General features: G+C 46.6%; 2 protein-coding genes across 2 annotated transcripts in view; one reads left to right on the forward strand and one right to left on the reverse strand.

Moving 5' to 3' along the window:
* LOC137527834 (vacuolar fusion protein MON1 homolog B-like) overlaps window positions 1-17,276 on the reverse strand; it is a 37,113-nt gene extending 19,837 nt beyond the window's left edge. Inside the window, exons 1-2 of the mRNA XM_068248791.1 lie at window positions 17,182-17,276; window positions 2,677-2,769 (exon numbers count right to left, since the gene is read on the reverse strand). Of these exons, the coding sequence (XP_068104892.1) occupies window positions 2,677-2,769; window positions 17,182-17,188 (100 nt within the window). The 5' untranslated portion in view covers window positions 17,189-17,276. The remainder of the gene's footprint in view (window positions 1-2,676; window positions 2,770-17,181) is intronic.
* Window positions 17,277-17,405: 129 nt separating this feature from the next.
* Window positions 17,406-27,892, forward strand: part of PTPN18 (protein tyrosine phosphatase non-receptor type 18) — a 220,565-nt gene continuing 210,078 nt past the window's right edge. Inside the window, exon 1 of the mRNA XM_068248793.1 lies at window positions 17,406-17,497. The gene's annotated coding sequence lies outside the window, so the exon portion shown is untranslated. The remainder of the gene's footprint in view (window positions 17,498-27,892) is intronic.

Below are 27,892 nucleotides of genomic sequence, written 5' to 3' on the forward strand. Positions count from 1 at the left end.
TCGTTTGGGATCAAATGATTGAAATGGCTGGATATTGTTGGAAAATATCCAGCCATTTCGGCAAGTGAATGGCCACCTTAAAGTGGATCTGAGATAAACTTTTACTCAATGCATAATTGTGTTCCTTTTATATAGTTTATAGGGCATTCCTCAAGCCAAATATTTTTTTTGTTTTGTTTTAATACTCTAATTCCCAGTAAACTAAACAAGCCTCGCCCACAGTTTCTCCAGAGTGCCTTGGCACTCTCAGACCTATGTAGCAAGGGCTTATGGGAGCTCAGTCTGGGCAGAGGAAGGAGGAGATGACTAGCCAGAGATTTCTGAGGCAGAGAGGAGGAGGGAGGAGGAGAGGGGAGTGAAGTTTTCACAGGCTGAGAACTGGAGATACAGATCAGCTTGCCTGTGTGTAATGTGACAAACAGAATCATCTCGGATCCACTTTAAAGGATACCAGAGCTGAAGCAAATTGGAGAAACAGTGCGCAGGCTGGAAACGCTCTGCGCAAGACAGAATTGTGATGTGATACACTGAGAGCTCCCGGCGCTGTAGGATGCATGCAGCCGGGCCAGCGCCTGCGCACTGATGCCCAACTCCGGTGACCCGGAAGAGGCTGCCAGCCAGGGGGCATTTGAGTGAGAAAGACGGTGGACAGAGGAGAACGGGGAGGGGGGGGGCGGGGGGAATGAGAAGTGGCCATCAGGACAGCTCACCTTACAAGCCTGCTCCCTTAACTGTACAGCCGTCACTTCATTGTAGCTACTGGCATGTCAGCAGTTTTGTGCAGAGGATTAATCTCAGTTAGAAAACTCACCAGGAAAAAGATGAAATGAAAAAAAAGAGGTTTCTTGTTGCATCCCTGAGTCATTTACTGTATTATTATTTGACACAGGGTGTATGGAGGCTGTTCTTCTGCTGCTGCTGGCTGAGTAACTACTGTTTCTATATATAGTGCAGATCCCTCTGTTTTTTTTCTTCTAGCGGTAAAACCTCACATGCAAATTTGAAATAGGAGTTTTACAACCACCCTTTATACTTTTCAGCAAGGCAGCGGATAAGACTTCTCAGAAAAAGGCTCTATAAAGCAGATATAGTGCGAGGTTGCATAGTAGTCCCTGCAGATAAAGACATTCCAGTAATAAATTAAAGGATAAAAAATATGTAGGGCGCCTGTCAATACACCTGATTAACTACGAGGACCCTTTTCCTACCCTGCGTTTTGCGGTCTGATTCCGATCGCTAACGGATCGCAAAACGCAGGGTACAGTGAAACTAGAGCAGCACGGTGGCCTAGTGGTTAGCGCTCCCGCCTTGCAGCGCTGGGTTCCCAGTTCATGGTTCATATCCCGGCCAGGTCAACATCTGCAAGGAGTTTGTATGTTCTCCCTGTGTCTGAGTGGGTTTCCTCTGGGTACTCCGGTTTCCTCCCACATCCCAAAAACATACAGATAAGTTAGTTGGCTTCCCCCTAAATTGTTCCTAGACTATGATACATGCACTACACGATACATGCATAGACACATGACTATGGTAGGGACTAGATTGTAAGCTCCTCAGACGGACAGTTAGTGACAAGACAATAGATACTCTGTACAGCGCTGCGGAAAATGTTAGCGCTATATACTGTATATACATATATATATATATATATATATATATATATATATATATATATATAATAACTACTGGAAACAGCAGCAGCCACTTCCATTAGTGCAATCTGGTCGCATTGCAATTTTGTCCCGAGCGCAATCTTCGCCCTGCTGCGTTTTGTATGTGATTGAGCCCTCTATAATGAGTATAGTAGCTCAATTGCAATCGCGTTCGTGGAAATTGGTTTGAAACGTGATCGCATCGGAGCGCGATTGTGATCGCGTTTCACAGAAGAAAAGAGCCCTTAGATAGATCCCTCTCTGATCAGAGAGAGTTCTATTGCCTGCCCACACACTGCACAAATCTATCAGAAATTGTCATGCTGCATTTTTTAACTGAATAAATTTGCATACAAAATCTGAATAATCCTGCATCAACAGTGAATTATTTCCATCTCATTTACCAACCCTAACTGCCAGCTTCCCCAGATAGGATTCTAAAGCTATGTGTACATGCTAGATTCAACTTGGCCGAGGCGGCAGATAAAGACCATCCTCAGGCACAAATCTAGCGTGCCCGAGAACCCTTACTCAGGGCATCAGCAAACGATCAGACAGGCGGATGGATTCACGGAGTGCTGGCTGAGGGCATAGTTTTCCCCACATGTTCCAGCCTGCTCTGTGCCCCCCCCCCCCCCCCCATACCAACATCACTCACCCCACCTGCTCTGTGCCGCTTCTTCAGCCTTCCTACCTACCCCCTGCATACCAACATCACTCACCACGCCTGCTCTGTGCCGCTTCGTCAGCCTTCCTCCCTACCTCCTGCATACCAACATCACTCCCCCCGCCTGCTCTGTGCCGCTTCGTCAGCCTTCCTCCCTACCCCCTGCATACCAACATCACTCACCCCATCTGCTCTGTGCCGCTTCGTCAGCCTTTCTCCCTACCCCCTGCATACCAACATCACTCACCCCATCTGCTCTGTGCCGCTTCGTCAGCCTTTCTCCCTACCCCCTGCATACCAACATCACTCCCCCCGTCTGCTCTGTGCACCCCCTCCCACCCTCAGCATAGCAACATTTACCCTCTTCATCTTTGTGCTGCTCCTCCTCGCTGCACGGCTGGAGATCCGGCACCCTGGATTCCTCCGCCATCATCCCCACATCTCCGGTGTTTCCTGCAGACACAGACACAGTTTCAGTTTCAAACACAAACCTCCCCCCAGTGCAGTATAAAATACTCATCAAGCGTCCAGCGTCGTCTTCTAACCATCCTGCAGCATCTAGTCGCTTTCCGGCGTCCTCCGTGCATACCTCCCAGCGTGTCATCTGACCCACGTCAGGTCATGTGACATGCCGGGAGCCGGGCATGGAAGCCAGAAAGCCGCTAGATGCTACAGGATGGTTGGAAGGCAGCGCTGGACACAAGTATTTAATGCTTAGCAAAACTACCTGCAAATCATAGATACATTAAATGTTCAAAACTCTGTACAATCAGTACATCCAGCAACACAAGTACAAATACATGCATAGGTGATGAGTGGTTCAAGACCAATATTTGTACATGTACCACATGATAAATTACATCAGAGTAAGAAACACTAGGAAGAGGTCCCTGCCCTTGCATGCTTACCCTCTAGAGAATAGTGAGTTGGAGACATTAGGGAGGGAGATACATACTGACAATGCCTTCACATATGCATCTGTCTATACAAGCTGCTCCTGCTTCAAGCTTGGTGTGCTTTGCTGCTCGAGTTTGTCCAGTTCTGCCTATTTATGAACATTACATCTGCCCGTAACATCGGCAATCCCATGCTGAGCTGTGGAGTTAAATTGGATTATATGGTGGTCTCAAGCTGTGGATAATTGCTGCTTCTTATTGAACTTTGCCCAATAAGGTCCGTACACACGCCGGACTTTAGGCAACGACGGGTCCGTCGTTGCCTCCCGCTGGGTGGGCGTGCCAGCGACAGTCCGGCGTGTGTACGCTCTGTCGTCAGACTGATACGGCTGTTTCTGAGCGATCCGCCGGGCGGATGGAATTTGGAATTTTGGAATTTCTTATCAGTGAGGGTCACACTGTAGTCACTTCCTGTCTGAGTCAGGACTGAGTCAGCCACTTACATACCTGATATTTAACTCTTTCAGGAAGAGAAAGAAAAAAAGGAACACAGCATAGTTATCTGTGTGCTAGGCACTGTACATACACATGTCTACCTCATCATGTCACATGTCACCTCGGGTATCCTTTAAGCAGGACTTTCTTGGAGGACCACAATTCAACAGTCTAATTATTGTGAACTTTAACTCATAAGTTGCTTGACTGAATCCACAATAGCCAGCGTGGATGTGTTTGTGTGCTGTGTGTGGGGGAGGGGGAATAATAAGTGGGAACTTAAACATTTTTAAAATAAAGTGTATTTTTGCCATATAAATAACATATTTTTTATATTTTACTTAAAGTGGATCCGAGATGAAATTTTACTCATTGCATAATTGTGTTCCTTTCCTATTGTTTATAGGGCATTCCTCAGGCCAAATACTTTTTTGTTTTTGTTTTAATACTCTAATTCCCTATAAACTAAACAAGCCTCGCCCACAGGTTTTCAGAGAGCCTTGGAAGTAGCAAGGGCTCATGGGAGCTCAGTCTGGGCAGGAGGAGGGGGGGGGGGGGGGGGGGCATTACTAGCCAGAGATTTCAGAGGCAGAGGGGAGGAGGAGGGGGGATTAAGTTTTTTTGCTCAAGATACAGATAAGCCTGCCTCTGTGTAATGTTTACAAACAACATGGCTGCTGTCGTATCACAGGAAGAAATAATCATATTCTATTAATGCTGTTTGCAAAACATCTAAAGTTTAGATGATATATAGATGAGTTACTTGTTATAGTTAGTTTTTCATCTCAGATCCGCTTTAAAACTGTGGATTTGTGATTGACCGGGACACAACCTTTCAATTTTGAATCTCTCCGTTTTATGTTGCGATACAGGAGTTAGCAGATGAGGTAGTGAGAGTCTAGTACTAACTATAGAAAGTTATAGGTTTGTCTGAACAGGTATGTTTTGAGAGTACATATGAAGGTTTCCAGGCTCAGAGAATGACGGAGAGGCTTGGGGAGAGTGCTCCAAATCAGAGGTGACCCTGTGAGAAGTCCTGGAGTGAGAGAAGGTGACCAAGCTAAAGGACAAGAGGGTGTCCTGGGAGGAGTGACGGTTCCAGGAGGGATAATATCTGGAGATTAAGGGCCTGAACCCACTAGAGCGATTTTCTGAGCGTTTAGGGAGCGAGTCAAACCTCTAGCGATTTCCCTAAACGCTCAGCTAATGTTAATGGATAGGCCAAATTCCACAGGAGCGATTGCGATTACCAAATTGCAAAACGCAGGACATGCAGCATTTTTCGCATTTAGCGTTTCTGCAAAGTATACAAACGTTGGTGTAATCGCTAGCGTTTTGAAATGACTGCACACTATAAAAAAAACATTAAAATTAATTGAAAGGACCAATTAGAAATAAAACCGCTAATCGCTAAACAATCGCTGGCAAAAAGCTGACACTTTTTAAAAACGCTACCAAAATCGCTCATGAAATCGCTTACAAACCGATCATTAAAAACGCTAGCGATTGCGATAGCGTTTTGTAGTGGGTTCCAGGCCTAATAAGGAAATGTAAGGAGGGGATAGCCTATGTAGAGCTTTGTATGATAGGATGAGGACTTTAACCTCCCTGGCAGTTAATTTTTTTTTGCCAAATTGGCAAAAATCCTTTTTTTTTTTATTTTTTTTTTTGTTTCATGTAAAGCTACCAGAGTGGTAGCTACATGAAACACCACTAGAGGGCGCATGTGTCCCTCTAGTGCGATCGTCGCCGGCATCTATAGCAAACAGGGGAACGCGTATATAACGCGTTCCCCTGTTTGGCTTCTCCTGTCGCCATGGCGACGATCGGGATGACGTCAGCCGACGTCCTGACGTCAGACACCTCCGATCCAGCCCATAGCGCTGCCCGGAACTCATTGGTCTGGGCAGCGCAGGGCTCTGGCGGGGGGGCCTCTTTCGCCACTGCGTGCGGCCGATCGCCGCAGAGCGGCGGCGATCAAGCTGTGCGCGCGGCTAGCAAAGTGCTGGCTGCGCACACAGCAATTTACAGTATAAAAAAATCGCCCCACCAGGGGCTGAGATCTCCCCCTGCGCGGCATAGCCCGAGCTCAGCTCGGGCTTACCGCCAGGGAGGTTAAACTGGATCCTTTGGGTAACAGGTAGCCAATGCAGAGAGGAGCGGGAGAAGAGCTGGATGAAGCGGGCAGCAGAGTTCAGTAGGGACTAGAGAGGCGCCAGTCTGGTTTTTAGTAGACCGCAGAGTTGGATGTTACAGTAGTCAAGGTGGGATATGATTAGAGCCTGTACAAGCATTTTAGCAGCCCCCTTTGATAGGAAGGGAGGAATTCTGGAAATGTTTTTGAGATGGAAGTAGCAAGAGGTAGGTAATGTGTTAATATGTGGTATAAATGAGAGTGCCTAGTCCAGAGTTACCCCCAGACAGCGAGCTTTAGGAGTTGAGGTTATTGGGATGTTATCTACACTGGTAGTCACTATGGGAGGGGGAACAGAGAGACGGCCGTTTCGCTCGCAAACGAGCTTCTTCCGAGGCTCCGTGCGCACGGCCGTCAGGCGGACCGCTGCTCCCACACTGCCTAACAGCTAGGATCAGTAAGGGTACATCATACATGTATTTATGGAGCAAATGGATCGCTATGTATGATCTGGAAGATTGATGCAACAAATGACAGATAAGATCTACCTCTACATGTAGTGCCGAATGTATTATTCACTCTGTTATATTGATACGTTTGATGTTTACTTCAGCATCCTGAGCACACGGAAGGTCAGTACCCTAATCCTCCTATACCTGAATACCATCTCCATATTGTCCCATGACCGCAGTGCCAGTCTTTCTTTTTTTCTTGTTTTAAAGCACTAAATAAATAGGAGTCTATTTTCTTTACTACTAATGTTCTATTCATTATCCGCACTACACTTACAATTTTATATCATACTTTATTTTTTATTTTTGCTTCAGATGTGCTGTAAGACTGAATATACAGTATATATATATATATATATATGTGTATGTGTGTATGTGTGTATATATATATATATATATATATATATATATATATATATATATATATATATATATATATATATATATACCGTATATATATATATATATATATATATATATATATATCTGGAAGTTATTTGCCTTAGGAATGCTGCCAGATCATTGCCTATTGATAAGCTGGTGCCTGGCACAGCCTGTGTAGAAGTAACTTGAGGGGACAGTGATTGGAGACGGTGCATTAACTGAAAACACGAGTGTTTGTCATCCGCTTTCACTTACTGCCTCACGCAGGAGTCATGTGAGACTTGCTGCTGGCTCTGGGCACAGAGAAGGGAAATGTTTTCCCCGGCTGCCGCTAATAGGTGATGGAATAACAGCACAACAAGGATGGTCAGATGTTAGCTGTAGCTAGTTTACACAGCCTGACCCAACTGACCCTATCACAGGCTGAGGAGTGTTACTGCTGACACAGGAGGAGATGGTGCCAATCCCAAAGAGGGAGAGTCCCTGCCAGCCAGAGAGCAGGATCTGTGACACACACGGCAGGTGAGCCCCTGCCAGCCAGAGAGCAGGATCTGTGACACACACGGCAGGTGAGCCCCTGCCAGCCAGAGAGCAGGATCTGTGACAGGCAGGGCAGGCAAGCATCTGCCAGCCAGAGAGCAGGATCTGTGACAGGCAAGGCAGGCAAGCATCTGCCAGCCAGAGAGCAGGATCTGTGACAGGCACAGCAGGGGAGCCTCTGCCAGCCAGAGAGCAAGATCTGTGACACACACAGCAGGCAAGCATCTGCCAGCCAGAGAGCAAGATCTGTGACAGGCACGGCAGGCGAGTCCCGGCCAGCCAGAGAGCAGGATCTGTGGCCGGCACAGCAGGTGAGCCTCTGCCAGCCAGAGAGCAGGATCTGTGACCGGCACGGCAGGCGAGCCTCTGCCAGTCAGAGAGCAGGATCTGTTACCGGCACGGCAGGCGAGCCTCTGCCAGCCAGAGAGCAGGATCTGTGGCAGGCGGGCCTCTGCCAGCCAGAGAGCAAGATGTGACAGGCATGGCAGGTGAGCCCCTGCCAGCCAGATAGCAGGATCTGTGCCTGGCACGGCAGGAGAGCCTCTGCCAGCCAGAGAGCCGGATCTGTGAAAGGGACGGCAGAGGAGACTCTGCCAGCCAGAGAGCAGGATCTGTGACTGGCACGGCAGGCCTCTGCCAGCCAGAGAGCAGGATCTGTGACTGGCATGGCAGGCGAGCCTCTGCCAGCCAGAGAGCAGGATCTGTGCCTGGCATGGCATGCTGGCACTGTAGACAGATTGCACAAAATTGCAACACTGCATCTCAGAGAAAATGGTCACAGTCCAGTTGTCACTGTGTCCCAGAGGAGAGTGACAACGCTGACACCCGAGGTTTCAAAAACCATGACAGGCTGATACCTGGGGGGTCCCAAAACAAAGACACATTCACATTTGGGAGTCTCAAAATATTATGTATTGAAATTTGGGGTTTTGAAAACAATGACACGCTGACATTTGGGGGTCCCAAAACCAACACATTAACATTTGGTGGTCTCAAAACAAAAACGATACCCCCTTTCCCACTAGAAATATTTACCTTTTCTCAAATAGATGGTCAGGGGAGGTCTGTTTGGCTGATATTGTGGTGAAACCCCTCCCACAGTGTCATGTCATGACCATGGTCCTAACAGTATGCAGTCTGCAAACCTCATTGCATTGTGGGTAAAAAACTGCTTTTTCCAACTGCCTAGCTAGTGTCTCCCTCTGTACATAGAACTCTCAGTAACGAACATTCCATACAGCTTACCAGACAGAACAAAAGATGTCACCACCAGTGATACATTTCAGAATGTAAATCAGGGAGAGGAAAGATTTTCAATGAACAAACACTGACTAAATCTATAAATCAGTATTGTAAAAAATAAGCAATTTTATTAATTATGTTATTATCACTACAGTTCATCTTTAAATCAAATGTATACACTTAAATTGATAGGATGAAAAAACATCACTGGTAACAAAATTCAAGAGAAATGATTATTGAATCACAGATATTTTGGTCCCAAAACAATGACACACTAACACGCCAGGGTCCCCTGAGCCAAGACACACTGACTTGCCCGGGTCCGAGAACCAAGACACACTAACACGCCAGAGTCCCAGAACTGTGGAACACTATCACGCCAGGGTCCCCTGAACCAAGACACACTAACACGCCAGGGTCCCCTGAACCGAGACACAGACATGCCAGGGTCCCCTGAACCGAGACACAGACATGCCAGGGTCCCCTGAACCGAGACACAGACATGCCAGGGTCCCCTGAACCGAGACACAGACATGCCAGGGTCCCCTGAACCGAGACACAGACATACCAGGGTCCCCTGAACCGAGACACAGACATACCAGGGTCACGTGACACACTAACACACCCGGGTCAGAGAACCAAGACACAGTGACACGCACGGGTCTGAGAACCATGACACACTAACATGCCAGGATCCCCTGAATCATGACACACCCGGGTCCGAGGACCATGACACACTAACATGCCAGGGTCCCAGAACCATGACTCACTAACACACGCCAGGGTCCCAGAACCATGACACACTAACACACGCCAGGGTCCAAGAACCATGACACACTAACATGCCAGGGTCCCAGAACCATGACACACTAACACGCCAGGTGGGGTCTGAGAACCATGACACACTAACATGCCAGGGTCCCAGAACCAAGACACACTAACATGCCAGGGTCCCAGAACCATGACACACTAACACGCCAGGGGGGTCTGAGAACCATGACACACTAACATGCCAGGGTCCCAGAACCAAGACACACTAACATGCCAGGGTCCCAGAACCATGACACACTAACACACGCTAGGGTCCCAGAACCATGACACACTAACATGCCAGGGTCCCAGAACCATGACACTACTATCATGCCAGGGTCTGAGAACCATGACAAACTAACATGCCAGGGTCCCAGAACCAAGATACCTTAACATGCCAGGGTTTGAGAACCATGACACACTAACACGCCACAGGCCCAGAACCATGACACACTAACACGCCACACAGGCCCAGAACCATGACACACTAACACGCCAGGGTCCCAGAACTGTGGAACACTATCACGCCAGGGTCCCCTGAACCAAGACATACAGACATGCCAGGGTCCCGTGAACCAAGACACACTAACACGCCAGGGTCCCAGAACTGTGGAACACTATCACGCCAGGGTCCCCTGAACCAAGACACACTAACACGCCAGGGTCCCCTGAACCAAGACACACTAGCACGCCCGGGTCAGAGAACCAAGACACAGTGACACGCACAGGTCTGAGAACCATGACACACTAACACGCCACAGTCCAAGAACCATGACACACTAACACACGCCACAGTCCCAGAACCATGACACACTAATACTCCAGGGTCCCAGAACCATGACACACTAATACTCCAGGGTCCCAGAACCATGACATACTAATACTCCAGGATCCCAGAACCATGACACACTAACACGTCAGGGTCCCAGAACCATGACACACTAATACTCCAGGGTCCCAGAACCATGACACACTAATACTCCAGGGTCCCAGAACCATGACACACTAATACTCCAGGGTCCCAGAACCATGACACACTAATACTCCAGGGTCCCAGAACCATGACACACTAACACGCCAGGGTCCCAGAATCATGACACACTAATACTCCAGGGTCCCAGAACCAAGACACACTAATACTCCAGGGTCCCAGAACCATGACATACTAATACTCCAGGGTCCCAGAACCATGACATACTAACACGCCAGGGTCCCAGAACCATAACACACTAATACTCCAGGGTCCCAGAACCAAGACACACTAATACTCCAGGGTCCCAGAACCATGACACACTAATACGTCAGGGTCCCAGAACCATGACACACTAATACTCCAGGGTCCCAGAACTATGCCACACTAATACTCCAGGGTCCCAGAACCATGACACACTAATACTCCAGGGTCCCAGAACGATGACACACTAACACACCAGGGTCCCAGAACCATGACACACTAATACTCCAGGGTCCCAGAACCATGACACACTGATACTCCAGGGTCCCAGAACCATGACACACTAATACTCCAGGGTCCCAGAACCATGACACACTAATACTCCAGGGTCCCAGAACCATGACACACTAATACTCCAGGGTCCCAGAACCATGACATACTAACACACCAGGGTCCCAGAACCATGACACACTAATACTCCAGGGTCCCAGAACCATGACACACTAATACTCCAGGGTCCCAGAACCATGACACACTAATACTCCAGGGTCCCAGAACCATGACACACTAATACTCCAGGGTCCCAGAACCATGACACACTAATACTCCAGGGTCCCAGAACCATGACACACTAATACTCCAGGGTCCCAGAACCATGACACACTAATACTCCAGGGTCCCAGAACCATGACACACTAATACTCCAGGGTCCCAGAACCATGACACACTAATACTCCAGGGTCCCAGAACCATGACACACTAATACTCCAGGGTCCCAGAACCATGACACACTAACACGTCAGGGTCCCAGAACCATGACACACTAATACTCCAGGGTCCCAGAACAATTAAACACTGCCATGTGATGATCCCAGAAAAAAAATACGGTACCACAATTACATCTTATCAACTGAGGTCAATTAGCATATAACATCTTAACAGATTCCTCGGATTGCACATCATTATAGATTACAGAATGAGACCACAGCGGTCACACGTATGAAGAACTGTGCACAAAAAACAAACACTTTACTGGCTGCAATAATAGGCATATAAAGTCTTTGGAAATCTACAATATTTAGCTAGTACAATTCTATCTCGTAAACAAGCTTCATGAAATGCACACATAGCAACATTCTAAACAGAACACTCCTCACTCAGTGCTGAGGCTGTCAGGTTCACAGGCCTTCCAGGCCAAATGTCATTTCCCACAGACTCTTGGCCACAACGATATTAAGGACAAAACAAACTTTTTAGACATAAATAACCATAACTACATGAGGAATCTGATCATTATCCTGCAGTCTTGTTTATAGCAGAGATGCAGAGTTATGCCTGGTGCACACCATGCAATTCCTCTTCAGATAGATGGGTCAAATCAATTACTGATCAAAATATAATCAGTAATCTGATTGATTTTGTATAGAAGTGATCGGAAAATTGATCGGGAGTCAGATCGAACCTGTTGTAAATAATCAATCCCACCCATCTGACAGTAAATTGCATGTTGTGTACCAGGCGTTATATTAGTATAGCAATCGTTTTACTGTATGCCCTGTAAACAGAAGTAGTGTTTGGGCATTTTAGCATGAAGCCAAGAACGATCCATCGTTCCGCCAGAAAGCTTTAATCCCACATCAACAAATCCAGGACTGAATTCAATCAGTACATGATAAAAAGCACTGGCTCTGTATACGGATCTACATTTTTCATGGGAAGCCATCCAGTATTATTCATGGTCTGCCTATAGAAGACCACAAGTTTGATTCCCCTAGTGCAAAGTACACACGTTACAATTTTATGTTAGATTTACCTGCCAGATCAAATTTTTCCCAACATGTCCGATCTTAATTGCAATCAATTTTCCTATCTATTTTCTGATCGATTTCCATAGAAGTGAACCGAAATCGACCCCCCAAAAAATTGTTTGAAATTAAGAACGGACATGCTGGAAAAAAAAATCGATCTGGCAGGTAAATCTAACAGGAAATTGTATTGTGTGTACCCAGCATTGGAGTGCATGCTGGGACTTGTAGTACCTCATTTCACAGCCTGCCGTTTATTCTAGCTCTACAGTATATACAGTGGCTTGCAAAAGTATTCGGCCCCCTTGAAGTTTTCCACATTTTGTCACATTACTACCACAAACATGCATCAATTTTATGGAATTCCACGTGAAAGACCAATACAAAGCGGTGTACACGTGAGAAGTGGAACGAAAATCATACATTATTTCAGGGCTGTGGAGTCGGTACAAAAATCCACCGACTCCGACTCCTCAGTTTAGGATTCCACCGACTCCGACTCCTCTAATTTGCATATTACAATCTTGTTGATTGAAAGTATGTAACATGAAATTAGTCTCTTAACTGCCAACGAATTTTAAAAGACAACTGAAGTGAGAAGGATATGGAGACTGCCATATTTATTCCCTTTAGTCATAGACTAAAACTAGTCCTTGGTAAGAGTACTTGTAAAAGGTACAGACCGGAACAAAGAACATCTATCAGGCCCTAGGCAATGTAACTGTGGGTACATGTAACAGTGATGTGCAGGTACTCTGCAGGGGAATAAGGAGATTCTTCCTCTATTACACATTCTTCATGCACAATCTGAACCAGGTTTATGAGTGATAGACAACACCTCTGTGTTCAATGTGCACAACATTCTCAGTGGATTCCCTGCAGCTCTGTGGAGAGTGCATATGTAGAGTATTGTACTACTGTGTAAAAAAGTAAACCTGAGACAGATGAAATTAAAGTTTTATACATACATGGGGCTTCCTCCAGCCCCCTTCAGGCTAATCAGTCCCTCACTGTCCTCCTCCGCCACCTGGATCTTCTGCTATGAGTCCAGGAACTTGAGCCAGTCTGGCGTAGTGCGCATGCACACACTCCGCCGCCGGGAGCGTACTACACCTGCACAACAGTGCAGAACGCTTCTGGCTGTGGAAGCGGCATGTGGCCGGACTGCGCTGACTGGCTGAATTACCAGGACTCAGAGCAGAAGATCTAGGTGGTGGAGGAGGACAGCGAGGGACTGATTAGCCTGAAAGGGGCTGGAAGAAGCCCCAGGTATGTATAAAAGTTTTCTTTTCATCCTTCTCAGGTACCATTTAATTCGTAGTCACCAAACCAAATGTTAACAACATATCAAATTATTTGATTTCATCAGCAAAGAGAGTGCGTAGATTTGCATAAATCAGAATCAACGCAGAATTATTTCCATCTCATTGACCATCTCTATTAGTGACACGGCTACACATCAGGCTTTATTCTTACAGCATAGATGTTATTTAGTATATATAAGATTCCTGTGTACACATCATATATACAGTCACAATCAGATGTGTATATCTGACTTTAGAAATACAGGGACTGCTTTATTGAAGCAGCGCAAGTAACCAATTTTGATTGGTTTATTTCATTTTTGTGGACTAAGCACAGCTATTACTGTATGTATAAATTATTTATGATGACTATTATCTGAGAAATAGAACATTTTCTCATATTTTCTATTTTAATTACAGTTTAAATTCATTAGGAGTCGGAGTATTTTTTCCTGACTCCAGGCACCCAAAATTGCCCCGACTCCAACTCCACGACTCCGACTGCACAGCCCTGCATTATTTCAAACATTTTTTACAAATCAATAACTGCAAAGTGGGGTGTGCGTAATTATTCAGCCCCCTGAGTCAATACTTTGTAGAACCACCTTTTGCTGCAATTACAGCTGCCAGTCTTTTAGGGTATGTCGCTACCAGCTTTGTACATCTAGAAACTGAAATCCTTGCCCATTCTTCTTTGCAAAACAGCTCCAGCTCAGTCAGATTAGATGGACAGCGTTCGTGAACAGCAGTTTTCAGATCTTGCCACAGATTCTCGATTGGATTTAGATCTGGACTTTGACTGGGCCATTCTAACACATTGATATGTTTTGTTTTAAACCATTCCATTGTTGCCCTGGCTTTATATTTAGGGTCGTTGTCCTGCTGGAAGGTGAACCTTCCACCCCAGTCTCAAGTCTTTTGCAAACTCCAAAAGGTTTTCTTCCAAGATTGCCCTGTATTTGGCTCCATCCATCTTCCCATCAACTCTGACCAGCTTCCTTGTCCCTGCTGAAGAGATGCACCCCCAGAGCATGATGCTGCCACCACCATATTTGACAGTGGGGACGGTGTGTTCAGAGCGATGTGCAGTGTAAGGGTTTGTATAGACGTATGATAAAGATCGTTCGTTACGAACGATTCGTGACGTTTACACGATATTCAAATTAGCCCGAAAAGATTGTTCGTAATGAACGATTGTGTACACACGTGAACGATATAAGTATAAAGTACTGAACGACGAACGATAAAAAAATGCGTGCGCAAACGGGAGTGACGTTATGACAATAAGAACATGCGTACTACTCCACAGATAATCATTATCGGACGATCTTTGTACACACTGCAACAATTGAACGATTGTCTTTCGGAAAAATCCGCCGGGTTGGATTGGTTGGATTGAACGATAACGATCGTTATCGCCTAAAAAAAAACGATCGTTGGAAAATTTGGAACGCACGATTATCGGTCCGATTGTCGTTATCGTTCATTTTCGAATGATCGTTATCGTACGTGTGTACTCAGCTTTAGTTTTCTGCCACACATAGCGTTTTGCATTTTGGCCAAAAAGTTCAATTTTGGTCTCATCCGACCAGAGCACCTTTTTCCACATGGTTGCTGTGTCCCCCACATGGCTTGTGGCAAACTGCAAACAGGACTTCTTATACTTTTCTGTTAACAATGGCTTTCTTCTTGTCGCTTTTCCATAAGAGCCAACTTTGTGCAGTGCACGACTAATAGTTGTCCTATAGACAAATTCCCCCACCTGAGCTGTGGATCTCTGCAGCTCATCCAGAGTCACCATGGGCCTCTTGACTGCATTTCTGATCAGCATTCTCCTTGATCGGCCTGTGAGTTTAGGACGGCCTTGTCTTGGTAGGTTTACAGTTGTGCCATACTCCTTCCATTTCTGAATGATCGCTTGAAAAGTGCTTCGTGGGATGTTCAAGGCTTTGGAAATCTTTTTGTAGCCTAAGCCTGCTTTACATTTCTCAATAACTTGATCCCTGACCTGTCTGGTGCGTTCTTTGGACTTCATGGTGTTGTTGCTCCCAATATTCTCTTAGACAACCTCTGAGGCCGTCGCAGAGCAGCTGTATTTGTATTGACATTAGATTACACACAGGTGCACTCTATTTAGTCATTAGCACTCATCAGGCAATGTCTATGGGCAACTGACTGCACTCAGACCAAAGGGGGCTGAATAATTACGCACACCCCACTTTGCAGTTTGTTTGTTTTTTAAATCTTTGGAATCCTGTATGATTTTCGTTCCACTTCTCACGTGTACACCACTTTGTATTGGTCTTTCACGTGGAATTCCAATAAAATTGATTCATGTTTGTGGCAGTAATGTGACAAAATGTGGAAAACTTCAAGGGGGCCGAATACTTTTGCAAGCCACTGTATGCTGCGGCTTGTAGTTCTACAAGCCAAGGAGAGCCTCTGATTGCAAATGTCCGGCAGTATATGCTGTGACTAGTGGTTTGGCAGTAGCAAGAGTCGTACACTGGAGCTTTCAGTTCTTCTGCAGTCAGTCAACTCTGTTCTGGATCTAATCCAAATTGTTTGCATCAAAAAATTAACATGTCATTGATCATCTTTAGATGGCCTGGCTGGCAGTGCATACTGAGACTGGTAGTGAACCACGGCGCAGAGCTACAGGTTGGTCCTGGTTGGCAGAGGATGCCACTAGGAATATACCACAATTGCTAAGCGTCAGGCCTGGTACCAAATGGAATACATATGCTGGGACTTGTAGAGCACAACAACTGCAGAACTACAGTATGTGTAGGTACTGTCTGGCATCACGAGCTGATTTGTAGTGCTTATTAAGTAAAGCCAAATAACCACTGATTACATCTGGCTGGCATGGCTTACTGAGACTAGTAGTGCAAAGCAGACACACTGGTTGGCATGCTGAGACTAGTAGAGTTTAGCAGCCACTCTGGTTGGCATGCTGAGACTAGTATAGATTAGCAACCATCCTGGCTGGCATGGGGAGACTAGCAGTGTTTAGCAGCCACTCTGGTTGGCATGCTGAGACTCGTAGTGTTTATCAGCCCCTCTGGTTGGCGTGCTGAGACTAGTAGTGTTCAGCAGCCACTCTGGCTGGCATGCTAAGACTTGTAATGTCTAGCAGCCACTCAGGAGGCATGGTGTGGCATGCTAAGACTTGTAGTGTTTGGCATGAATGCTGAGACTTGTATTGTTTAGCAGCCACATAGGACCCGTAGTGTTTAAAAGCCAGTTAACGCCTGTTTGGCAGTACAAGCCTGTGAACCCAAACAAGCTCTCCATAAAAGGTCCTGCTGGGACTCTTGGTGTCTGGCACCCAGGTACCCCCTTACTAGGTCTATCTTGCATTGCATTGCACACTGAGACTTGCAAACCTCCATGCTGGGATATGAAATACTGAGTAGCTGGATAACCCCTGATTGCCTGTGCATGCTGGCATTAGCCGTGACTCGTATAGTAACGTCACAATCAGCCTCATAACGAACACAGAACGTGACCCCCACCCCTCCCCCATGCACAAATCCACAAAACAAGCGAGAGACCTCCCCTCATACCGGACATGGGCGCTCCGTGCACGCGCTCCGCCGCTCAGTTCTGCCCAGGGGCGCGCGCACCGTCCGCTACCTGCATCGGGCGCAGCTGGCAAGAGGGGCGTGGCCAACGACGGCCATCCAGAAGCCCGAGCAGCGGATGACGCCAGGCGCCCGTCCAATGGGAAGGCGTCGGCTTAGTGACGTACCTTAGTAGAACAGGGAGGATAAGGAAGCCGCTACTGCTGACTACGAAGGAAAGGTCCTCAGAGGCGGCGGCCATTTTGTCGGAGACCAGGAGAAACTTTAGCTGGGGTGAAGGTCTACTCTAGTAACTACGGTAGTTCCAACTTCCTAGGGAAACTAAAGTGTATTTTACTCTATTATTTACTGGTGATATGAGAGTTCTGAGTGGGCTGGGAAAGCAACCCCCTGTCTGGTGGTATATTGGCAGTGGGGTCCTAATTGACTTCCACACAGGTGGTCTGTAGTTATTATTGGCGCTAGTCTAGTTGAGGTGACCCAGCGGGAAAGTTCATAGACCAATGGCCATTCCCTACTTGTGGAAATTTGGTTGCGACCACTAATTTATTAGACATGGTGGACCCAGCGGTAAACGTTATCCACACCTCCAACCGAATAGGTTTTATAAAGTTGGAGGAGCTGGAGCAAGCGTCGTGCCAGAAGCTCAAGAGCTGAAAGCCGCAGGCGAGGGTACTGGTGTGCAATTTCAGAGTTACATCTACTGATTTGGCGGCCAGTCGACCCTCTGGTCATCGAATTGACTGAAGATCAGTGTCCTCAAAAGCATGCCCAGTCGATGTTGCGGGCAATTTCTGGCTGAAATTGGTTGCATGTACAGATCGGACATGCTGCAAGATGTCAGGCGGTTGTGCGTGTGTGGCGGTAACGGCATGCAATAATCGTCAATGACGGACACGACAGAACCCCCGGCCGCCGTCCCTTTTAGGATAAATTGTACACCCCTTCCCACCCCACCGTGCCACATGCATTTATACTTTATCTACTTCTGTCTCCGCTCTCCTGGATTCGCGTCCCACATGGTTGCCGGTGCATTACGTTGTAGCTGGTGGACTGCGTGTGTGTGCTATGATGCTATTCGGGAGTGGGGGGGATCGGGGGTACATGTACATTAGTGGGGACAGCAGCCGGAGGTGGCGTCATGAGACTGATTGCCAAAAGATTTCATGCAGAAATTGATCGGGAATCAGCCTGCTGTTTATAAAGTTGAGAGAGATCGGGAGCCCAATATAGTGTAGTATGTCAGAGCTGGTTGAAATAAGTAGAAGAGTGAGATGGTTATACTCACAAACGTGGGTTACCACCTAGGTAACCACTCAATAGGCAGGTGAGGAGATTAGACCTGTCCTCACTCAGGATTAAGAAGTTGCTCTCTGTAGATCGGAAGAAAAGGGGGTAGGTCACCCCTCCACCTGGGGTGGACTCAAATATACTAGTAGGAGAACAAAGGCGCCAGAAGAAGAAAAGTGCATACATTTTTTAAAAAAATTGCTTGGAGGAAGTGGTGGACTTACCTCCGTAAAGCAGACACAAAGGACTGTCACTATGTAAACATACACATTTATTGAAAGTACCCCAAAAATGCTTACATAGTGACAGTCCTTTGTGTCTGCTTTACGGAGGTAAGTCCATTACTTCCTCCAAGCAATTTTTTTTTAAATGTTATGCACTTTTATTCTTCTGGCGCCTTTGTTCTCCTACCAGTATAAGCCTGCTGTTTATGGTACCGAACAGATTAAATCAGAGAGAGATATCTGTCTTTTGGTTGATGACAAGACAAGACAAATAACATTTATATTGCGCTTTTCTCCTGGCGGACTCAAAGCGCCAGAGCTGCAGCCACTAGGACACGCTCTATAGGCAGTAGCAGTGTTAGGGAGACTTGCCTAAGGTCTCCTACTGAGTAGGTGCTGGCTTACTGAACAGGCAGAGCTGAGATTCGAACCCTGGTCTCCTGTGTCAGAGGCAGAGCCCTTAACCATTACACCATCCAGCCACCACTGTATGTGCACCTTTAGTGCTTCCTGCTTGGTACCGTATTTCCAAAGTGCCACAAGCATAGAAAGTAATTGTGGGACATCTCAACTAGACTAGCTCCTAGTTAATATTATTACTATTGATTTATAAAGCAAACATAGTCATTGTCCGCCTCTAGACAAAAGTTGGGGTAGTATGCTATACGTATACCTAAAGGCTGTGTATTTTCAGGTTACATTTAGTATGAAGCACAAATTGGCCCGAGGTTGAAGGGGAATGGCCTATGTCAGAGCGTCTGCTTGTCTGAAAAAGTGAATTTTGAGGAAGCACTTAAAGAGCTGAGCTAAAAATATAAAAAAAAAATCTTTGAATATATTTCTCCCACAGCATTATAAATAGAAAGTACAACAGTACTAGGTAGCTAAACCTCACCCCCTGCTGAAAATTTCTGACAAGTGGGTTGCTGTATCAAATTCAGGCTATCACCATATCTAAAATGCATGCAAATTTCAGTGTTTTTTGTGCGTTTGCTATAATGGGGGGGGAGGTGCTCCCAGGACCACTTTAGGTCTTGGAATGAGGCGTTAGGAGAGATGAAAGGAGAGGCTAAATTAATTCTAGGTAATAGGAGGGGGGAAAACAATATTAGAAACAAAATTGACTAATATATGTGAGGAGTTCATAAGTAATGACCCCACATTTCATCTATGATCCACTTTAAAGATTTCAGAGGTTGCAGAGTGATGGATGTTTTTTAGAAGGTGATTCCAGAGGAAGGGTGAGGCTTGTGAGAAATCTTGTATACTTGAATGCGAGGAGGTGATTCTAGAGGATAGAAGAAGGTTGTCGGTAGACTGGAGAGTACAGTTGGGGTGGCATCTGCAGGGCTGGTTCTAGACTATTTGCTGCCTGAGGCAAACGTGTGAGGATGTTCTCTCTCCCCCCCCCCCCCCCCACCCACACCCGATTTGGAATGATCGCACAGCACCCTACAATTTGCTCTGCTTCATTAAATGTTTTTACATGACATGCTGCAGCTCGACACAATAGCACACTGGTTGGCTGTGAGTCTGTGACAAACAAACTGCTCACCCTCAGCCACTCCATTCCTCCTCAGGAAGGTACACACAGTACAAAAATGCTGCCCCTGAAATCTCTGTGCCTGATGCAAAGCAAATGTTTCACCTTGTGAAAAGCTTTGTAGGTTACAGTTAAAGCAATACCGAAGCAATGGTAAAAAAAAAAAAAAAAAAGTAGATACTCACCTATGTTGGGAAGGCTCTGGATCCCATAAAGCAGGGGTCCCCAACCTTTTTCAGCCCGGGGACCGGTATCCAGACCAAAATTTTCCCTGACGGGGGGAGGGGTGTGGGCAGGGTGGTCTTGCGGAGTTGGTCGTGGCGGTTTCCTGGGGGGGTGAAGGAAGGGGCAGGTGTGTATAGTTGCCCCAGTATAGTGAGTTTAGTTGCCCTAGTATAGGGAGTATAGCTGCACCAGTATAGGTTGTATAGTTACCCCAGTATAGCAAGTATAGCTGCCCAGTATAGCTAGTATAGATGCCCAGTGTCACAGGAGCCCTAGTGGCTGACCGCAATTGGCCTTCTAAGCGGTGCCAGCGCACAGATCGTGCGAACTCTGGTCGCAGTCAATGCGCAGGAACCGCTAAGAATTAGCTGCAGACAAACCAGAAGGGAGCCTGTGAGATACGGGTAATTACAACGTACACACGATTCCACGGTATCTGCCACCACCACTGGTATGGGCCAGTGGACCCGATTTACTGACTGACTAGTCCTGCGAATAAAACGGTTAAACACACGGTATTCTGTCTAGCCAACAACAAACAAACAAACAAACAGTAGCGTCTCTTCAGAGACCCGGGATCAGTTCTGTGTGTGCTGATAAGCAGGGTAGCGGACAGTGAATGACTTGGATAAAGTCGTTTATTCACAGCAATATAAATAATTAATATATACAGACAATTATTAAAATCAACAATTATTAAAACAGTAATAGCCAGTATAAAAAATAAAAGAAGGGAGAAAAATACTTAGTTCCTGGAAAGATGTCCTTTTTGTGGGAAAAATCAGAGTTCTGGGTTTCAATCAAAGTTCAGAGTTCAGACCAGGTGGATGCCAGCATATCCTCAAGCTGGCACCGATGAGTTCAAGATGTTTTCAGGGTGGAGGACTCTCTTTCCCAGGCAGCTTATTCACTTTTAATGCAGCTGAGTTCAGAGGCGGGCTTCCAGAGTCGGCCCCCAGGCCGGACTATGGTAATCACATCTGGGCAGGGGCTTTAGCAACCTCATAATCCTGACATGTTCCCTAGGCAGACCTGCGCGGCCGGCACACAAATAATAATTACATATTCTCGATCCCCAGAACCTACCGATTAATATGATATCAAACTTGGGCATGTTTGCATGCCCGGTTAAAAAACGGTGGAATTCCCAGAGTTCTGGTTATGCCAGTGGCCCAAATTTAATATCAAAACACTCACAAGATCCGGACCAGCAGAATGATATAACTTCCACATTTCTCACCTGAACGGTATTGCTTAAACATGCTCAAAATCCTAAACTCCATGCTTTCTCATGTGGCTCCGGCCGGTCTGAGCAGAGCAGATTTTTGAATAGCCCCCTGCTGGGGGCTCATCCTGTCTTTCCCAAAAGGCAGAGTGAGTTCTCTGCTGGCTAATTAACATCTAGGTGTCACCTGGTTCCCAGAACAGAAAGGGGAATTGTGCCTTCCACAGGGAATATGTCCAGCTAATTAACACCTCCCCCCAGGCTCTTACTCAGCTAAGACAGATCCCCCAGCTGTTCCTAGGCAGAGGGATACTACACATCAAATCTTGGTCCTATTGATCTGAAGCGCAATCGATGCAGAGAATCGAGTGCGATCGCTTTTTCTTCACGGGCGGTTCCAGGGCGCGTCTGCGGCCCCGCAACCGTCCGTGACACCCAGTATAGCTAGTATAGATGCCCGTGTATAGGTATTATAGTTGCCCCAGTATAGCTAGTATAGATGCACAGTATAGCTAGTATAAATGCCCAGTATATCTAGTATAGTTGCCCCTGTATATAGTTCCCCGCGGCCGCCGTTAGTGTTACCTTAGCTGTCGGACGCTTCCTCTTTTGTAATGCCTTGTCAACGCCCTCCTTCATTCCCTGTCTCCTTACACAGCAGCGCGTCTCCCAGCTGCTGTGAATAAGCAGGAAGCAAGAGAGCGGCTTCCTGTAGCGGCAATGTATATCGCCATTACCATGGGAACCGCTCTCCTGCTCATTCACAGAAGCCGGGAAAGGCGCTACTGTGTAAGGAGACGGGGAATGAAGGAGGGCACTAACCAGGCATTACAAAAGAGGAAGCGGCCGCCAGCTAACATATCGGTGGGAGGGGAGGGGGAGCGAGAGGCCAGACAGACCCCGCACACAAAAACGCTCCGCACAACGCACAAGTGGAAACAGGCCCATCCACTTGTATTGGCTGTGCGAATCTGCATGCGGACAACGCATGCGGATTCGCTATAGTGGAAATGAGCCCTAAGGCTTCAGAAGTACTCTGGGATGAGTAGGTTGGTACTGCACACACACACACGCACACGCACGTACACACACACACTCTCACACACACACCACACACCCACACACATCACACACACACACACGATTCCGAGATTGAACATGCACAGTACAGATGCGCCTGTCTTGGGAAGCAGTTGCATCCCCAGATCTTTTTGAAGAGTCCCAAAGGCACGGAATTTCAATGGAAGATAGCAGTAAACCAAAGATATCGAACTTTTTTCAGTATCACTTCAGATTTTCTTTAACCACTTCAGGACCACAGGCTTTACCCCTCCTAGTGGCCAGGCTATTTTTTTTTTTCAAATTGGGCCACTGCAGCTTTAAGGCCTCACTGCAGGGCCGTAGAACCTAGCACACAAGTGATTTTCCCCCTCCCCCCCTTTTTCTGAAAGCTCTGTTGGTGGGCTCTGATAGCTGCCGCTTTGTTTGTTTATTTTTATTATTTGTGTGTGTTCTTTTTTAATAAATATTCCCTTTTTAAAATTTTTATATCCCTCCCCCCGCCAGCCAGCCAATCACAGAGATCGGCTGTCATAGGCATCAAATTCTGATCGGATTGGTTGTAAATAATCTCCATTGATGGGCACAATCGACTACGAACGATTATAAAAATAGTAACATCTGCAAGATCCGCCCTTTTCTGACCTCTGCCACCACCAAACTCCTCATCCATGCCCTCATTATTACCCGCCTTGACTACTGCAATGCCCCACTGCAGTCCATCATGAATGCGGCAGCCAGAATTATCCACTGCTCTCATCGCTCCACCATGGCGGATCCCCTCCGTGAATCCCTCCACTGGCTTCCTATCCAGTCCAGAATCAGATTCAAGATACTGTGTCTGACCTACAAATCTGTCCACAAAACCTGTCCAACCTACATTTCCGATCTTACTCAGAGGTACACACCTAGCCGCTCACTCCGCTCCTCCAATGAACTTTGCCTGACCGCCCCTGCATCACCCAGTCCCATGCACGCCTCCAGGACTTCTCAAGAGCTGCTCCAACACTATGGAACTCCCTACCTCCACCCATTAGGGCAGCCCCCTCCTCCAACATCTTCAAGAACACAACGCTGCCCTAACCCTCTCTGCCAAGAACTTCTTGATGCACCCCTACTTTCATGTCACCTACCCCTCCCTCTAGATTGTAAGCCTTTGGCAGGGCCCTCTCCCCTTGTGTATTACACTTGACGGTGTGCACTTTACCCAGAATTATGGAACTTTTATTTTCACCACTCCCACTCCAGTGTATGATCTGGCATTGTGTTGTGTATATTATTGCGTGTTACCTGTCGTCTTGTATCTATTGCCTATTACCTGTATTGTGCTGTCACCCCTGTTATCATTGTCTGCAATCCTATTTATTGTACAGCGCTGCGTAATATGTTGGCACTATATAAATCCATTTAATAATAATAAGAAGGCCCTCAAAACTCACCTTTTCACTCTGGCCTACCACCCCCTCCCCCTCACAAGTGCTCTAAACCCGCAACTGAACTCTGGTCCCCTACCTTTCGTGTCCCTACCTCTCCCTCTAGATTGTAAGCCTTTGGGCAGGGTCCTCCTCCTTTTGTGTCCTACCTGATCATGCACCTCCATTACTGAGCACCCATGCTATGCATCTGAGTGAACCTAACTTGTCTAATCTCCATGCTCCATCCAGTGACTGACTAAGCATTACCTTGTACTCATAGGGCTTGATTCACAAAGCGGTGCTAACCTACTTATCACGTCTAAAGTCTTTAGACGCGCTAACCAGGGTGCTAAGTAGGTTTGCACCGGATTTCTCAATCAGATCGCGCGCTAACTTTGCGCGCGCAAAGTTTTACGTGCGCAAAGTTTTACGCGCGCTAAGTCCCATAGGCTTTAATGGGCACTTCGCGCGGAGCGCCCTGCGCTCTGTGCAGTACGCGTGTAAAGTTTTACGCGCATAAAGTTTTGCGCGCGTAAACTTTTATGCGCGAAAAGCTTGTTTAGACGTGCTAAGGGGGTTTTCACAGGCCTGCTAACAGTTAGCACCGCTTTGTGAATCAAGCCCCTACTGTGCTGTGTGATCTGGTCTTTCTTGTATTCCTGTATTGTCATATTGCTGTATGTCACCCCTAAATATTGTCTGTAACCTAAACTAATGTCCAGCGCTGCGTAATATGTTGGCGCTTTATAAATACAATAAATAAATAAATAGTCATCCGATTGGATTTTTGTCAAACCAAAATTGGGATTTTCTTGTTGGTTGTGATAGATGGGAAGCAAAGATTGGTTTGTTGATAGTGTAGTGAACGATTTCACTTCTAATCAGAATCTGATCGCTCGAACGATTGTTTGCTAGAAATTGGATCGTTAGTGGCCACCTTTTAGAGGGGCTTCACACGGCCGCTGAACTGGAAATAAATAGGAACTATAGTGAAAAGGATGTAATTAATAAAAAAAAAATTCCCCCAATATTAATTTATAGATAATTTACCTAGAGTTTGCCCTGTGTAAAATCTTCCCTTTCCCTGATCTGGCAACATCTTTAATTCTGCCAGGTGATAAGTATGGAATGTTCGTTACTGAGAGTTCTATGCTCAGAGAGAGACATTGCTTGCTTGGTAGTTGGAAAAAGCCATTATTTCCCACAATGCAACGAGGTTCACAGACCGGAAACTGTCAGGACCTGGGTTGTGACATCACACTGTGTGAGACGTTTCACCACAATATCAGCCACACAGACCCAACCTGATGATCGTTCGAGAAAACAGTATTTCTGGAGACGGGTGGCTCTGTACTGGTGCTGCCCATCATCAGAAGCACTCCGGGACACAAATCTTTCGAAAGCCTCCCGAGGGCTCACAGATGTGTATTCGACCAATTGGTCGAGTACACACAGCAGCGGGGGTGACAACGCTGGAACCAGGGGAGCAACTGAAGGCAGGGAAGGCTATATAGGATCCAGAGCCTTCCCTGTCCATAGGTGAGAATCTAATTTTTTATTTTTTTTGCCTTTACATTTACTTTAAATTTTATTTAAAACTCACAATTGCCCACAAAGTCACTGCAAAATCGCTGCAGCGCTCCTATCTTTTGTATTGGAGCGCAATTGTTTCAAAAATGCGGTGTTCACTTTCACCAGCAATGTGCTTTTTGCGATTGCCAGCGGTCGTCTGTTATTATTATTATTATTATTATTTATAAAGCGCCAACATATTACGTAGCGCTGGACAATACATATATACAGTGATACAAGGATGACAGACATAACAAGGTTATACAACATAAAACAAAGTTATACAAGGCAAACGGTACAAAATACATGATCATGCGATATGGGCTGGTTAGGTAGGCCCAGTAATACGAGTACAGGCTATCTTAGGCTGTCAGGCCTAGGAAAGGAGCACACAATCCTGTAGATTACACTAGGGAAGGGAGGATCCCGCCAGAGGTTTACAATCTAAGGGGGTGGAAACACTAGGTGGTCTCAAAGTGCTGCTGAAATCGCTCAAGTGGGTCCCAGGCCTGTTGCTGGGAATAACGGTTCCTTTTTGAGCCATTTAGATGGCTTGATAAATAATTTCCGATACGTCCAATCTCCCGCCCGATTGTTTCGCCGCTCGATTGAACACAATGGAAAAAGATAAGAAAAATGAGTGGACGATAAGAGAATCGCCTGCGTAATCGAGCGGGAATCGATGAAGCGGGAGAATCAAACGGCAAAATCGAGCCTTGCATGCCCAGCATAAGGGCTTGTTCACACGATGAGCGTTTTTGAGATTTTCCTTAATCAGTAGCGTTTTTAAAAGCGCTTGTGTAATGAAATCCAATGTGAGTGTTGTCACATGAGCGATGAGCTTTCTTTCCAATCGCAAACGTGGGTCCTGCACAATTTTCTGAGTGTTTGCGTTTCTTTGCAAGATATTGGAAAAAGAGCAAATCGCTTTAAAAACACGTTTATCAGTGATTTTGAGAACCGGCCCTTTTCCACTAGCGGCAATTGCGATGCAGAATCGCAAACCGCTAGTGATTTTTAAATCGCTAAAGTTTGTAAAATAACAGGAATCGCGGTAGGTAATTTCCACTACCGCAATTTGTTTTTTACTTAATCACAATCGCGCTGCGGAGCGATTTTTGCCGCGATTTTGCTATGCAGTGCATTGCATAGCAAAATCGCAATCGCCGGGAGAATTTGGAACTTTGCTGAATCGTAATCGCTATCGTTTAGGGCCCTGGCAAATTTGCTTTAAAAGACATTTCGGTTCAAGTCAAAGAGTGCACTACCTGTTTGTCGCTTAACCTCCTTGGCGGTAATCCCGAGCTGAGCTCGGGGTATGCCGCCGGAGGTCGCCGCTCAGGCCCTGCTGGGCCGATTTGCATTCTGCAAAAAGCAGCACACGCAGCCGGCACTTTGCCAGCCGCGTGTGCTGCCCGATCGCCGCCGCTCCGCGGCGATCCGCCGCGTGCAGCGGCGAAAGAGGGTCCCCCCAGCCGCCCGAGCCCAGCGCAGCCGGAACAAACAGTTCCGGCCGGCGCTAGGGGCTGGATCGGGCGGCTCTGACGTCAGGACGTCGACTGACGTCCATGACGTCACTCCGCTCGTCGCCATGGCGACGAGGAAAGCGAAACAAGATAGGCCGCTCATTGCGGCCTATCTTGTTACTTTCGATTGCCGGAGGCGATCGAAAGTACGCTTCCGGAGCGCCCTCTAGTGGGCTTTCATGCAGCCAACTTTCAGTTGGCTGCATGAAATTTTTTTTTTTTTATTTAAAAAAAACCCCATTTCAGCCTCCCTGGCAAAATAAATAAACCGCCAGGGAGGTTAACAAAATCGCTAACAAAAGCGCCTAGTGATTGCGATTTGTAGTGTGGGCTAGGCCCTTAATAACTTCAGTGTTAAAAAAAACAGAAAAAAATTAATACAGTTTTGGCATTTCTCAAACCTGCATTCCTTGCATCGAGGATCATGTCTTCTCCACGCCCAGGGGATGCTTCCGGCCTGTATGGTGCACAGCAAGGCAACAAATGGAGTTCTAGTGCCTTGCTGCTGTTTATATAGCTTTGCCAAAACTCATCTTGCTGCTGGGCAGAGTTTGTTTTTTAGACCAATGACGGTGTGTATGTCGTGTGAGGTTGCACATTGTGCCTCTTAGGTA

This window comes from Hyperolius riggenbachi, chromosome 8 (assembly GCF_040937935.1).
Source record: "Hyperolius riggenbachi isolate aHypRig1 chromosome 8, aHypRig1.pri, whole genome shotgun sequence".
Taxonomy (NCBI): Eukaryota; Metazoa; Chordata; class Amphibia; order Anura; family Hyperoliidae; genus Hyperolius; species Hyperolius riggenbachi.